This window comes from Falco cherrug, chromosome 9 (assembly GCF_023634085.1).
Source record: "Falco cherrug isolate bFalChe1 chromosome 9, bFalChe1.pri, whole genome shotgun sequence".
NCBI classification, from domain to species: domain Eukaryota; kingdom Metazoa; phylum Chordata; class Aves; order Falconiformes; family Falconidae; genus Falco; species Falco cherrug.
The window spans coordinates 7,756,886-7,770,208 of record NC_073705.1 but is presented as its reverse complement, the minus strand read 5'-3'; the positions used below and the strand labels follow the sequence as shown (position 1 = coordinate 7,770,208).

Here is a 13,323-nt window from a genome sequence, read left to right as displayed (position 1 = left end):
CGGCCCCCGCAGCCCCGGTGCCAGCCGCCGCGTCCCCGTCATGGCCGCGCACCGGCCCACCCCCATCCCTGACAACCCACCCCACCCCCCAACAAACCCCGTAAGTCTTCGACCAAAAGAAGCAGGCCAGGGCCACGCAAATTTGAGAAAAGCATAACCTGCTTTATTTTTTTTATTTTTTTTTTATTTAAATAAGGAGAATTCTTTCATATGGAAAGAGCTAATACAATCACATATTTGAAAGGAGAAACAATAGGTACTGAAACGAGGAAAAAGGGCAATAAGAGTGTGCCGCAACTGGCCTGGTGATTCCGTAATTCGAGTTCCGGTCCAAGTAAAAGTTTCCAAAAAATATAAACAGGTTGCACGTTACACAATTATCCATCGTCTGCCCTTTCAAATATCTGGTCTACATGAAAAGACAAAGAGAGGAAAGGCCAAAAAAAATTTTACTATACAGGTCATGAGGTTAAAAGCTTTAAGGAGCACAATATCCCCTTGAGAAACAACAAATGCAATTCATACAGAACCAGAGGAAGGATTCCAGCGAAGGACAACGCCTTGAGACATGCTAAAGGGTGAGCTGAGCGCCTCACTGCTGCTGCTGTGATTCCCAGGGGAACGGGCAGGGCCCGCTTGAGGAGCCAGGACAAGCCATTCAACCCCAGGGGGTGTCTGTGGCCACTAGGAAAATCTGGTGGTCTTTGGATTAAAATAAACAACAACAAAATAGTAGTTGGACGGCTGCAGTCTGTTCAGACAGCAGTTCCGCTGCTTCGGCAAAATGCACCTTTTTCTGTCGATGGGCCACAACTAAGTACCCTGATGCCTCTTGTAAAGTGATTTGTATTCACGAATGCAGCTTTCTCACAAGGAAACTGGGCTGCTGTACTTGGAAAATAACCCACGCTACAAGGAATTAACCTGTGCTTAACCAGCCACAAGCAAAACAGAAGGTTAACAAAATGCAACAGAACAAGATCTTGGCATGCAGTGATGCTTGCTTGAAAGTGAATATAGTAGCCTGCCAAAAGGTGAGACATAGCAAAAATGCTAGGCTCGTTTTTTAATATATATCTATAAATACACAGGAACCACAGGGCAGCTTGTAGCTTTGCAGCATTCTTGCAAGGAAACTGTTAAATGGAGTGCCTCTGCATGAACACAAACACGTATGGGAGTTCAATGGGCTGCAAACACATTCAGAGTTACCGACGACTGTACAGCTGTCACGTGGCAGAGCCAGGAGCGAATTATGGAAGATCAACAATAATACCTGTTGCACTGGTGACTGTGCTGCTTTCGCTCGTCATTTAAAAATATACTGGAGCACTTTTTTTTTTTTCTTCTTCTTTTTCCTTCCCTGATTTTCTTTTTGCTAATTTTCATTTTTTTTTTAATCAAGAGCTAAAAGTAGGCTGAACCAGAGAGGAAAGCAGCACTGAATGCAGCTGCTAGGCCGTGAATCACTGCGTACAAGAGAACCGATTACGCATGTGCTTCAGACCTTCAGCTGAACAAAAAGCAGTGAAGTCAGCCTCTGAATATTTCTGCTTCACCCATTGTTGCTGAAAATATGGATTCCACCTCTCCCTCCCACTGCACACTGCACCTTTCCTAGCAGAAGGAGCCTGCAATTTGGTAGCTGATTTCCAGTCAAAGCAAAAGCAACCTGCAAAGGACTAAATCATCAGGGCCTGGCCCTTCAGCAGTGGAGACAGCAAGCAGAAGTATCCCCCTATAAACCATACCCACATTCTATATGTCTCCGTTCTCCTCTTCCCCAAGCTGACTTTTTGTATCAGCGTACCAGCACCCCTGGCGTTTCTGCACCTTGAGGATCAGAGGCTTTCCTTTTGACTCAAGAGCACCACAGACTGCACTAACCTTGTACTAGCTTTAAACAAACAAACAAAAACATATGCCAGAGAAGAAGGATATTGCACCATAGAAATCTGGGCTCTGAAACTGCTTTCCATCACACAAAACTCTGTTAAGTGAAAGAGAGTCTTGCCAACTGCAGCTGACAGTCACGCAAAGGTGAGGAATGGAATGAAGCTCACATGCATTTCTTGGCCTTTCCTGCACAGAATAATTCAGACATAATATATAAATAGAGCCGTGAAACAATTACTTTTTCACCTAGACCTACAACATCAAATACGTATAAATAAATTCTAGTGTTTTATTCTGTTGGGGGAAGGAATGGAAGGGTTAAAAGAGAAAGAAGGGTGACCTTTTTCAACAGGAAGTGTTGTACTTCTGATGGCATTTACACCAGAGGGACTGCAATAACTTGTATCTAGCAATAACCCAGTTTCTCCAACAATTTGACCATTTTAAAGTCATATAGGTGGGAGGAAAGAGGTTAGTGTCTTTGTAAAGCTTAAGTAGTGTGTCTAGGGTAGGAAAGAGATGAGAAGAGGGGGCTCGGATAAGTCTCTTTAGCCATTAAAGATTCTGGGCTGCTATTAGCTAGGGCCAGCTGGGCAGAAGGATAATTAAAAAAAAAACAAACAAAAAAAACAGACAATTCTGTTGTTCATGGTATTCCAAGGAAGAAAATAGAAAGGGGGGTGAGGTGACTTACTGGTGGAGCAATCTTTGGAAAATGTTGGGAGCAGGACTAGCAGATGAGGATGCAGGTCTGGGAGATGTCTGAAGGCTGGGGAAATATTTGTCACTAAATCTCAAACCCTGTACTTTAAGGAGGACACTAGAGAGATGCTGGCACACTCTGCTCTGAAGTTATAATCCATAAAACATGAGGAAGAAAGAGCTTTTATTTTTCTTAAAGTACCATCCTATCCCTTTCCCTTTGGGTTCTCTGCCATTGTCAATGGGGACACCTGTGGAGAGGGGACATCACTATGTCTAAGTTAGTTTAGGTTTCTAAGCTCTTTAAAGCTACTGTATAAAATTCTTATTTATACCTAGCTTAAAACTTAAAACGCGTCCCTAGAAAGTTATGAGGGATCTTTCCCAGAAATGGGGGGGGGGGCGGGGCGGGGCAGGAAGCAAACGAAGAAACAAGAGCACCTTTCAGATTCCCTTCCCAAATACATTCTTTGTTCAAAGTATCATCTTTGGAACCATCACCAAACTACTTGCTGCCACCTAGCAGAGGCAGACGGCACGGCCAGTTAGCAAGCTAGCATCTCCTACAAAAAGGTTTTCTTTCCTTCACTTCAAAGTGACCAGCCTACTTTACATTTTGAAAGAGCTAAACAACACAAACCAAGTTAGCTGAAAGTAGTTTACTTCAGACTATCGCCAGCTGAAGGACTCCAAGCACTTTCACAAACTTGTAAGTCCATCCTAAAAATCTACATACACGCGCACGCACGCACACACACACACCCAAAACCAAACAGCCGAAGAAATAAAACTCAACCCTCTCCCACTAGGACCTTCCTTTAGAGATCAAGTACTGGGGAGGAAGAGTGAGGTGACGATACTGCATACACGCTATGCGCAACTGCATCGAAAGTAAAGAACCCTTTGCTGTTCATCTGGGGAAGGAGAGCAAAAGGATGATTCCAAACTGCCTCTATAACCATGCGCTTCCAACACAAAACGGGAGGTTCCAAGTGTGCTAAAATGGCTGCTTTGCAGGGGGGCTCCCTTAGCAATGCATTTCTACGCAAATTTTACAAAAGGCCATGAGCTAGAGGAACGGAAAGCAAGACTCAGGGGAAAAGGGAGAAGAGCAAAGCTTGGGAGAGCAGCTCCAAGTGATGAACACAATATAGAACAAGTCTCAGGAGACATGAAGAACTGGAGTAGCCAAGGTAGGGAGCATAAGAGAGCATCACAACTACAAAATGTAGTCCATACAGACCCGTTGGCTCTAACCAACTCTTCTGACCCATGTGCGGTGAGATTTTTTTTCCAACAGATTTTTACATTTTGTAAATCTATGATTTACATTTTGTTGTGTGTTTGGCAGTCACCGAAAAATCCCAAACTCACAAAAAAACCCCAAACTAGATTCAGATGAGCTTGCAACAAAATTTGGTGGGCTTTTTTTTTTTTTCCTTAAAACGAAAATGTCGTATTTTGTTGTGCACAAGGCACCCCAAAGCTACAATTAAAGTGGTGCAAGTTTCAAGATTAATGCACTGATCTACTATATTTAGTACACATTTACTTCTAACGCAAGCACTGCTTCTAGCTTAAAACAAAAATACTGAAAATTAATGAATGCTGTAACTGTCCTGTTATTTTTTTTAATCACATAATCTGAAAGGCTGAATCATCTGGGGAATATATACCCAAACAAACTCAATTTAGAAGAGTCATATAACTCTCAACGTAGCACAGAACTGTATATAAAACTAAGCAGAGATTTGTCAGAATATAATTTTAGCTGAAGGGAATTCTCTTCTGGAAGGAATGAGGAAAGCAGAAAGAAGGGGGGAAGAAAATGAGAGAACATAGAAAAGTTCTACTATAAACAAAGATATAGCTTTTTCGTAAAAACCTCAGCTGCCTTTAAAATGAAAAACCTCAAACTAACCCCTCTCCCCCAGTTGCCACTCTGCTGAGACAGAAGTAGGGAAGGAGAAGGATGGGCTTTGCCAAGTGAGCAATCACAGCTACCTGTGGATGGGGCATGGGGGGAAAAAAAAAATGGCTCAAGCCACTTAGAAGTCACATGGTTGGTTTGTTTTAAAGCAAGCAGGTCAATGTCATATCCACTGTTTCAAACTGCTTTGTTGGGAGAGGGGCTTGGATGATTTTGCTGTAGTCAGTCAACGTGGGGTGGGGAGTAGATCTGGTGAGATTTTCAGGAGATCCAGTGGGGTCCAGTCTAAGCTGCAGGGTCTCTCAGGCAGCAGGACCAGCTGGGCATCAGAGGTGCTCCTAGGCCTTGCTTTCCTCCACTTTGACTGCCTGAGGTTTGATCGCTCCCGTGCGCACTGGCTTCATCTGGTTTGCGGAGGCTGTTTCTTGCAGCTTTACTGCTCCCAGATTGGCTTTATTTTCATCCACCCGCTGCTTTGCCTGCTGACATACAAAACCAAAGCATTAGCTAGCACAGAGACCTGTAGGCGAGCATCATTCATGCCAGGCATCAGATTTGCTACAACATTCATGTATTTTGTATATTGTGTCACCCTTTGCTGTCCTGAAACACCTCACATGTAAGGACCTCAAAGTGTCTCACTTGTCTGGCAATGCAAATAACCCATAAAAACTCAACAACAAACATGGGCACTGTAAAACAGGTAATCCTCTAATCTTTCCTGACTTGCAAATCACACAGCATTACTCTTGGACTCAGTACACACCCACCTACCCACTCTCCCTTGCAGGGAAAACAGCTCCCACGTATAGTTTCAGCACACAGGCCTTTCTGCCACTCCTCTTACGTTCAAAGCACAAGCATGACAGTGTAGAAGAGCAGATACTGCTGGGTCAAACAAAGTACTGATGTACACTACCTGTTGTACATAGTGTCCTTGCACAGAGCCCATACTAACTGCTGGTCCAGATGGCTTCCCGCTTGGGCTGGCAGAGCTAGGCCTGGAAATCGAAGAGTCGACAATATTCATGGAGTAAATTCTACAATGGAATGAGAATCTTATTCATGTGTGAAAGAAAAAAAGCAGCAGAAAGCAGCAGTAGACAGGGCACAAGTCTGTGCTGTGCGGATCAGTGAGCTCCCCAGCCCAAAAGACAACACACGAATTGGTTAGGAGAAAAAAAAAATAATAAAAGTAACTGCATGTCCCAAAAGGTTCCATGACCTGAAAGTTTGGTGTGTCTAGACATGAGCACCTCTCACTTTGAGGTAACTACGCTGGAGCTGAAAAAACATTTATTCAACGGTCCTCAGATTTTCCACCTTACGAAGAACGCACAAAAGCACACACCAATTCCAGTTTAAGACTCAGTAAACAAGTAACTTTATGCACTTCCCCCAGGCACAAAGGGCCAAGCCAGATGCTCACTGGCCCACACCCAGAAATGAAAGCCACAATCATGCATTTTGATGCAAGTATTTGGATTACATTTAGGCACATTCTGCACATGAGAACTCCAGTGAATCTCATACAGGAATGATGCATGCACCATGTCACTGCAAATGGGGAACGCTACTTCCTCCCCATTCTGACTACAGAGGTTAAGTTTTGTAAATGTTTTACCTGTACGCATGTGGGGATGGTACAGACCCTCCAGAGGACATACTCTGTTTACCATCAGAGAAATGAAATCCTTTCATTTCCATTTGGGAGGACTATAGAAGAAAACGAGTGAGAGAATATCATCTTTACAGTCACAAATCACTCATTACTTCATATAAACACTTAAGCCAAATCTTTGCCCTTCTACCCATCCTGCCCATTAAAAGAATAAACATTTTTCAGGTGAAGAAAGTGAGGCTTGTAAGTGAAATAATCTGCTTGTATTAAACCAACAAGCCAGCAGCACAAGCAAATACAGAACCTGGAAGTTAACTGCTGTGCTCTCTCCCCTATAATAGACAAACTTTACGAATCCATCAAACCAGACATGACATTAATATACCTACTCAAATGGACAAGCTTCACAACAGTGTGAAATATCTGGGCAGTATTCCAACTGTGTCTGGAGTTCACCACCCCTCAAGCACTCTGGGGAAACCTGTGTAAACATGTAATAAAACTGGAGACTCCAAACTGGATCAAGGCAGGATGCGGCTCCCTGGAAACAGAATGATGACCAACCAGCAGCAAAACCTGAAAAACTGCTGGCCTGTGCGTTGGAGATGAGGGGAAAAGGGCTCCTTCATTTTAACACCAATCCTTGGCTTTGATATTCAAGGATCCCAAACAAGCCAGTCTCCCCTTTAACGAGCAAGATTAATTTGCAAAACTTCAGTGCAGGAGGGGTTAATGAATTGCAAGATGAGCACGGAGGAGTTAATCCTTACCTCCCTGCTGGTAGCAAGGACAGAAGGCTGGGATCCAGGAGGGAGGATTCTTCGGGGTGCTCCTACAGGCAAGTTCTGCCCTTGAGGAAGCTGGATGGACTGTGGCAGAATCAGGGGCTGCTGGCCAGAGCCATAGCGGGGCAGAGGAAGCTGGGAGCCAGGCACAGGCATTGTTAGCTGTGTGATAAGGACATTTAATTAACTTAATGGCAGTAACAGCCTTTGATACACTGTCTCCTAATACCCTGAAAGCACAGCACTGCTGAAAGGAAGCTCACACTGCAGTCTGGCACAGAATAAATGCAAATCAACGTTAGCAGAGGGACATTCACACTGAAATGCACGTTCTGGTAGTGCTGCCAACACCCTATCAGCTGGGCTTTTAACACTGCATCGATTCAACATAACTGCACTCAGACACAGGGCTTTCCTCCTTGCCTAGAACCTTCACCCAGTTTTTTAGTCTTCCTCCTGGTCACTGCATGGGTGTGTTTTCTCGATATGATGGCAGCATCAGACAGCTCAGTGTGAGGCATTTTGTTTGCAGCTTTGATGCCCAAACCAGAAAGTCTGCTACACTTTCATGCCAAAGCATTTTGAGGACTGGATCTCTAAAGAAAGTGATGGTGACCTCAGCTCTATGTTCTGCAGTGAGCTTCAAACTGATGATGGTAGTAATTAAGAGTAATTTAAAAAAAAAAAAAAAAAAAAAGCAGCAGCTCGGGAATTAAGAGCCTCCTGTTCCCTCTTGATTCATCTTGCAGTTCTCACAACTGCTGAAGTTGGGAGGTTCTATGACAATACTTTGTAATATATAAATAAATAAATCTAAGGCTGGCAAAAGAGACCAAGTTACTAGCTTATGATGGATAAAGCATTTCTTCAAATATTTAGTTTGCCAGCATTCTCCATATCTTCCTCTCTTCCTCAGCTAAGTTACTTTCAGGATTAACTCTGTGTCAATCACAACATACAACCCCCTCTCTATACAAAAAATAAACCTTAACGTGTTGCACAAAATAAATGTAAGATGAGTTTAATGAAAGTATCAAGCTTGTCCAGAGAATCAGAACACAAATCCACAAATAAGGCTATGTGCACAGTAGGATTCAAACTCTTTATCTGAACCATGCTTTACAAAAACTTTTTCACACAATGAAATTTTTGTTAAGATGTTGCCAAATACATCAGCAGAAGTTGTAAATAAGACCTGGGTAACAAATGAATTAAGAAGATAGATGAGCTTTTAACAGAAGGTGCTAGTTACCCTGGAAGCAGAGTTACATCTGGAAATGACTGGGATTTGGCTCTCAGAAGAGGCACTTTTAGGAGAACTACTGGATCATGGCCTCCTATGCATGAAGCACTGCAAGGTCTGACCTACAGCAAACGTCTAGATTGAGGGCAACGACTTCCAAGTTACAAAACAACATCTCCGCAGGGACAGACAAGTAATTACCAAGAATCTCATTAAATAAGGTGCTGCGTGTTTGAAACAACAGTTCACAGAACAGAGTCTCTTGGGGAAATCTTCTGCCTCTTTACAAGAAGCTCAGTTCACACAAACACATGACTCAGCACAAACACTAGTTTCTGAGACTGGATTGAAACAAGCGGCATCTGAAAAAGCCTGTACAAGGGAGTGGCTTGCAAGCCCTGCTCCTAACCTGCGTAAGCTGAGAGTCCATCATCTGGGAGGCTCCCATACCAGCCGCCTGGTTTATCTGGCCTTCATAAACCAGTGTCTGGCTTCCGTTCATGGGCTGATAGGGTGACCCAGACTGGGTTTTCACCACCTCCAAGGGCTGCATGCCTGGGAAGGCGGAATACGGAGGCTTCAGAGCAGTGCCTCCTGTCAGGACCATGGTGCTGGGTTGAGACAGACTGGGGTGCATATACACCTGAGACCTGGAGAAGAAAAACATGCTCAAGTCATTACACACAAAACCTTTGGAGGCTATACACAAGTACCCGCTGGCAAACCATATCTGGACTGCAATCAGCAAGCAGTTCTCAGACACAACTAAACTGACAGCTTAGAAATAAGCTGTGATGCCACTTTTCATTTTAGTTACACTGTTTTTTACTTCCACTTCTAAGCCCTTGCAACCATGCCCTTTGTTGCAGGCATATTCAACAGAATGACACTGTCTCCTATCCAAAGTTTATGTTTCAGTATCCTGCACAACAAGCTCTGGTTTGGTAGTTAAGGGAAGTCTGCAGCAGTTTTGCAAAGCAGAAAAGAATCAGAAATTAAAGATTCAAATGGCTGTAACAAAAAGGGTTTTTTTAAACCTCAGTGTCTATGGTTTTGAGGCCTTGGAGGATGACTTCTGGTCATTCACTCTCATCTCATGCAGGAAAGGGGGTACAGAGTATGATTCCCACAGCCAGCCTAACTCTGAAGTGGATTGTCTCAATCCTTCAGTTCTAGCGAGCAGTTCCTGTAGCCAAGCACTGCTGCTGTTACACTTGTGTTTGATTTTCTAATTTCAATTTTACAATTTTTTTCTCTAAAGTGCAGGCATTTATTTTGTTCTTATCAGTTTGTACCTAATAAAAAGAGGTATTTCATTTCTCTATCCAGGTACTTGGCTCTGATCAAACTGTCTCTTTATCTTCTCTCCAGTAGTAAACCAAGTGAGCTGTAAGCTCTGGATTTCTTACTAAGTTGGCTTGCCAGCCCACAAACCTCCTCCTTCTGCATCTTTCCCAAGATTTGCCTCCCTCTTTGACAGGGTAGGCAGTACAACTGAGAAACTTTGCAAGGGTGGTCTCTGCCATTGTCCTACAAAGAAACATGCTACAGAGAGCCTCATGTGCCCCGATTTCCTTGCTCTCCACCCCAACAGTGTTACTAGGGGAAGAGAAGACGAATGTGGAGTATCTGATCAATGTGCATCAGGAACGTAAGAGATCAGGCCACAAGGAAATGAGAAACTGGAAGCAGTTACCTGAAGGGCTGTATGGAGCTGTACATCTCCTGGGACTGGGAAACTGGCAGACCACCCCTCAGCCCAAGCTGAGCTTGGGCCTGTAATGATGTGTGGAGGGAAATGGGAATCTGTTGAGCAGCAGCAGCCTGCAGAAGAAATTAAGATGACTAAGAGTTACAAGAGGAGCCAGAATCTCTCCCAGGCTGTCAAAAATCCATGAGTCAATCTGCCATGACAATTACCTACACTGCACCTTTACCCAGCCCCTGCATCATTCCACTGAACAGCAGCACACTGGCAGGCACTGCATAGGCACCCAAGAGGGAAGACTGGATGGACATGAGAGGACCAACGTGCTCCACACACAGAACAGGCACTGACAATACCAGCTCTCATTTGCCTGCACTCTTACCTTCAAGAGGCTCTCCCCAATGCTATCAACATCCTATTTACTAAGGCTAGTGAAACTGCTCAGTATTGACTGGCTGCGGAATTTACTGGAAGTCAATTCACCTCACACCTACATCTCAGCATCTGTTTAACCCAAAGGCACTGATACAAAAGGGGGGAAAAAACTCTCTCAGTTCCCTCCCCTCAATTTCACTGCCTGTGACACCCACTGTGAAGCAGCATTCAAGGAACCTAAAGGGAGCCACATCCAAGCTCCTCTGGGCTATCAGAGAGATAAGTGACTCCTCATTTCTTAAATGCCACCCTGAAAACTCCTTGAGAAACCACTAGCTAGCTGTATTTCTCCCTTACCTGCTGGTAGCTTTGCTGCTGAGGTATCGTCTGAGGGACCAGGCGGGGCTGACTTGCAAACACATGGCCATCCAGATACAAGGGTGGAATATGGTTACCTAAATACCAGAAAAGGCAGGCTGTAAATGCAAAGAACAGGGGAGATACAGACACAGTACGCTGCAGAGACCTGCAAGTCAAGAGTCTTTCCTACCTCTCAGCAACCAGCTCAGCAAGTCAACAAAAACATAGTACCTGTTCAGAAGAGCCCGTAAAGATCCTAAGTCCACACACCAAAGCCAGCAGCCCACTTACAGTAGCTGGCTTGCTGAGAATGAATCATACCCTTCTGTAAAAGGCTAAATGTAAACCCACGTTTCCCACCTCCACAAAAAGAGTCAGAGACACTAACAGGTCAGGAATTGGTAAACCGGACTCCAAACTGTTCCTAAATGCCAGAAACCTGCTCTGCAGCCATCTCATCTTTGCAGCTAGGAGGGACAGAAAGAGCAAATATGGTGTTTGAGACCTTCACATAAGAGATCTGAAAGCCATATTCACCCCAAGGGTGGCACCAATTACAAAGTGCTGTGCCTCTCTTGTGGTTCTCTGCAGATCTGAACCACAGGATCTACAAGGAAACTTAGGGTGGGTGGGGAACAAAATCACCTGACTTGGAACAATCTGTTTTCCAAATAGAAACTAGTAACAGAATCACTGCAGTGCTCCACTCACTACCACTTCTGCCCAGCATATTCCACTCCATTCTTGAAACGAGGAATAAGAGGTGTAATGCATGCATGAGAGGTTCTTTGGGACCCAGGATCAGAGTATCCACATACATTTCCTCTTTCCAGATGCTCTCCCTAATTATACATACTACCTACCATGACTCTGCTTAAGCTTTTCCCCTAACTCAGGGACAGCAACACCTTCCCACCTCCCGGAGTTCTGCAAACTATAATAAGCAAGTTGTTATTACATACAAAGAGCAGAAGGTGCTCAAAACCTGTGACTTAAATAGAAAAACGAGCAGAGCAATGGTTGACACTGGACTCCTGAAGTCTCTCAGCCACAGGTTTCTTCACTTCCCTTCTGTTCTACTGAGCACACAGCGAAGGGTAAGCAGGATCTATTGAGACATCACAGAGACTTGTCGCTACAAAGGGAAAGTCAGCCCTGTGCTAAGCTTATACCAGTCACACTCATGTAATATTCTTCAAAGTAGGGAAAGGGTCCCTGTGTCTTCACTGAATTGTTGTTAGCACTCCATTAAATACCAGCCAGGGAGTTACTTCACAGGGAAGCTCTTCTCACCACTCTTAACTAGTAGAATCAGAGGATGACTCCTAGATACCAACCAGACAATACAAATACTGTTGCCATGGTTTGCAGGTACCTGGAATAGATGCAGAAGGTGCTACAGATGCCACAGGCATAGGAGGCATTGAAACTCCACCAAAAGAGCTGTAGCTGACACCGTTGGAAGCTCCAACACTGGAAGGAGGCTGGATGCCTGAGCCTGCACCTCCTGGCGAGTTCTGTTCTGGCAAACTAGGAGAGTTTTCCCAAGCTTTACGAGCAGACTCCATCTATGGAAATTAAGGACAATAACTACAGACAGTTCAAATGGGGAGGACAACAATGAAGCCTAGCATTGCTCACCTATGACATATTAGTTCAAATTCAAGGTAGTCTAGCCACAGTGCAAAGCTGGCAGGTTTCTGGTCAAGCGGTTTCACGCCAATTTCCAATGGGCAAGCACCCTTCACAAAGAGTCAACCTCCCTTGGAATGTGCTGAGCTTTTCGGCTTTGGGCTGCCGGTGTTTTCTGTTTTGGTTTATTCTGGCTTGCTTTTTTGTTGTTGATGTTTGCATGTTTCATTCTTAGTTTTAGTTTGGGTTTTTCTTCCTTCTTTTTTAAACTACCAGGCACCTAGGATCCCCAGCCATCCTACCCAGCTACTGAAATAATAGGAAAAGCTCTCATGCACTTGTTCTACAATTGGCAAAGAATTCAGCATCCAGGACTGTTGAAACACGTGCCCTTCCACCCACGCTGAACAGCATATATGCACAACTTTTACAGAAGCTAATTAAAGATTTAACAGTACCTAACAAAATGCTCTAGGAAAGCTCTCTCCACCCTCACTAAACTCTGGCCATGGAGACATGGGATCCACACCAGGACACATGCCAGCTTGCTTACCTTAAGAGTAAGGTCTGCAGTGGGGAAGGACATTGGGTTCAGGCCAATGCACCGCTGGAGGTGGTGGTCTCTTCGCAGAATGGGAATGGACTGTGTTAACCCTGCCTGAGGGGAGATTTGTAAATGGTCAATACTTTATAAACTCTTACAGGAATATCATGAGCTACCAAGGCTGACAGAGCCTCAGCTGGCAGCTCTAGTAAGTACACTTCAAAGGATTCAATCCCCAGTGGCAGCGCATGAGTTAAGCGCCATATTAAACTGTGATCCATTCCACTGTTGGAACAAACGAAGCTTTGGTTATGTGCAATGACACCCTCTTATGTCAAGTTGCACCAGCTTCCAGTTAAAACATTGATATGATCCAGTAACTTCAATTTGCAGAAGAGTTCCTCCTCCTGTCCCATGTTTGGAATCTACCTAAATTTCAGACACAACCTGTTTCTGAAAGAGCACTTCTGATAAGAAACACCCTTTAAGATAAACCTCGAAAATCAAACAGCCTACAAAGCTGAAGA

The 13,323-nt window shown here is 44.2% G+C and overlaps 1 protein-coding gene and 1 non-coding gene across 16 annotated transcripts in view; both read right to left on the bottom strand.

The window, feature by feature from the left end:
* Positions 1–141: 141 nt before the first annotated feature.
* PRRC2B (proline rich coiled-coil 2B) overlaps positions 142–13,323 on the bottom strand; it is a 53,167-nt gene continuing 39,985 nt past the window's right edge. For 7 of the 15 annotated variants that reach the window (XM_055719712.1, XM_055719711.1, XM_055719716.1 and 4 more), the window contains 9 exons: positions 12,806–12,910; positions 11,996–12,188; positions 10,618–10,715; positions 9,874–10,001; positions 8,587–8,827; positions 6,920–7,096; positions 6,153–6,244; positions 5,448–5,568; positions 142–5,010 (listed from right to left, as the gene is read on the bottom strand). In XM_055719712.1, the coding sequence (XP_055575687.1) occupies positions 4,867–5,010; positions 5,448–5,568; positions 6,153–6,244; positions 6,920–7,096; positions 8,587–8,827; positions 9,874–10,001; positions 10,618–10,715; positions 11,996–12,188; positions 12,806–12,910 (1,299 nt within the window). In that variant the 3' untranslated portion in view covers positions 142–4,866. Of the gene's footprint in view, positions 5,011–5,447; positions 5,569–6,152; positions 6,245–6,538; positions 6,631–6,919; positions 7,097–8,586; positions 8,828–9,873; positions 10,002–10,617; positions 10,716–11,995; positions 12,189–12,805; positions 12,911–13,323 lie in introns of those variants that run through there. The other 8 variants (XM_055719717.1, XM_055719718.1, XM_055719720.1 and 5 more) reach the window with 5 other exon arrangements.
* LOC114016654 (small nucleolar RNA SNORD62) lies at positions 11,661–11,748 on the bottom strand. Its single transcript, XR_003561256.1, has one exon. It is a non-coding gene; the product is annotated as a small nucleolar RNA SNORD62 (small nucleolar RNA).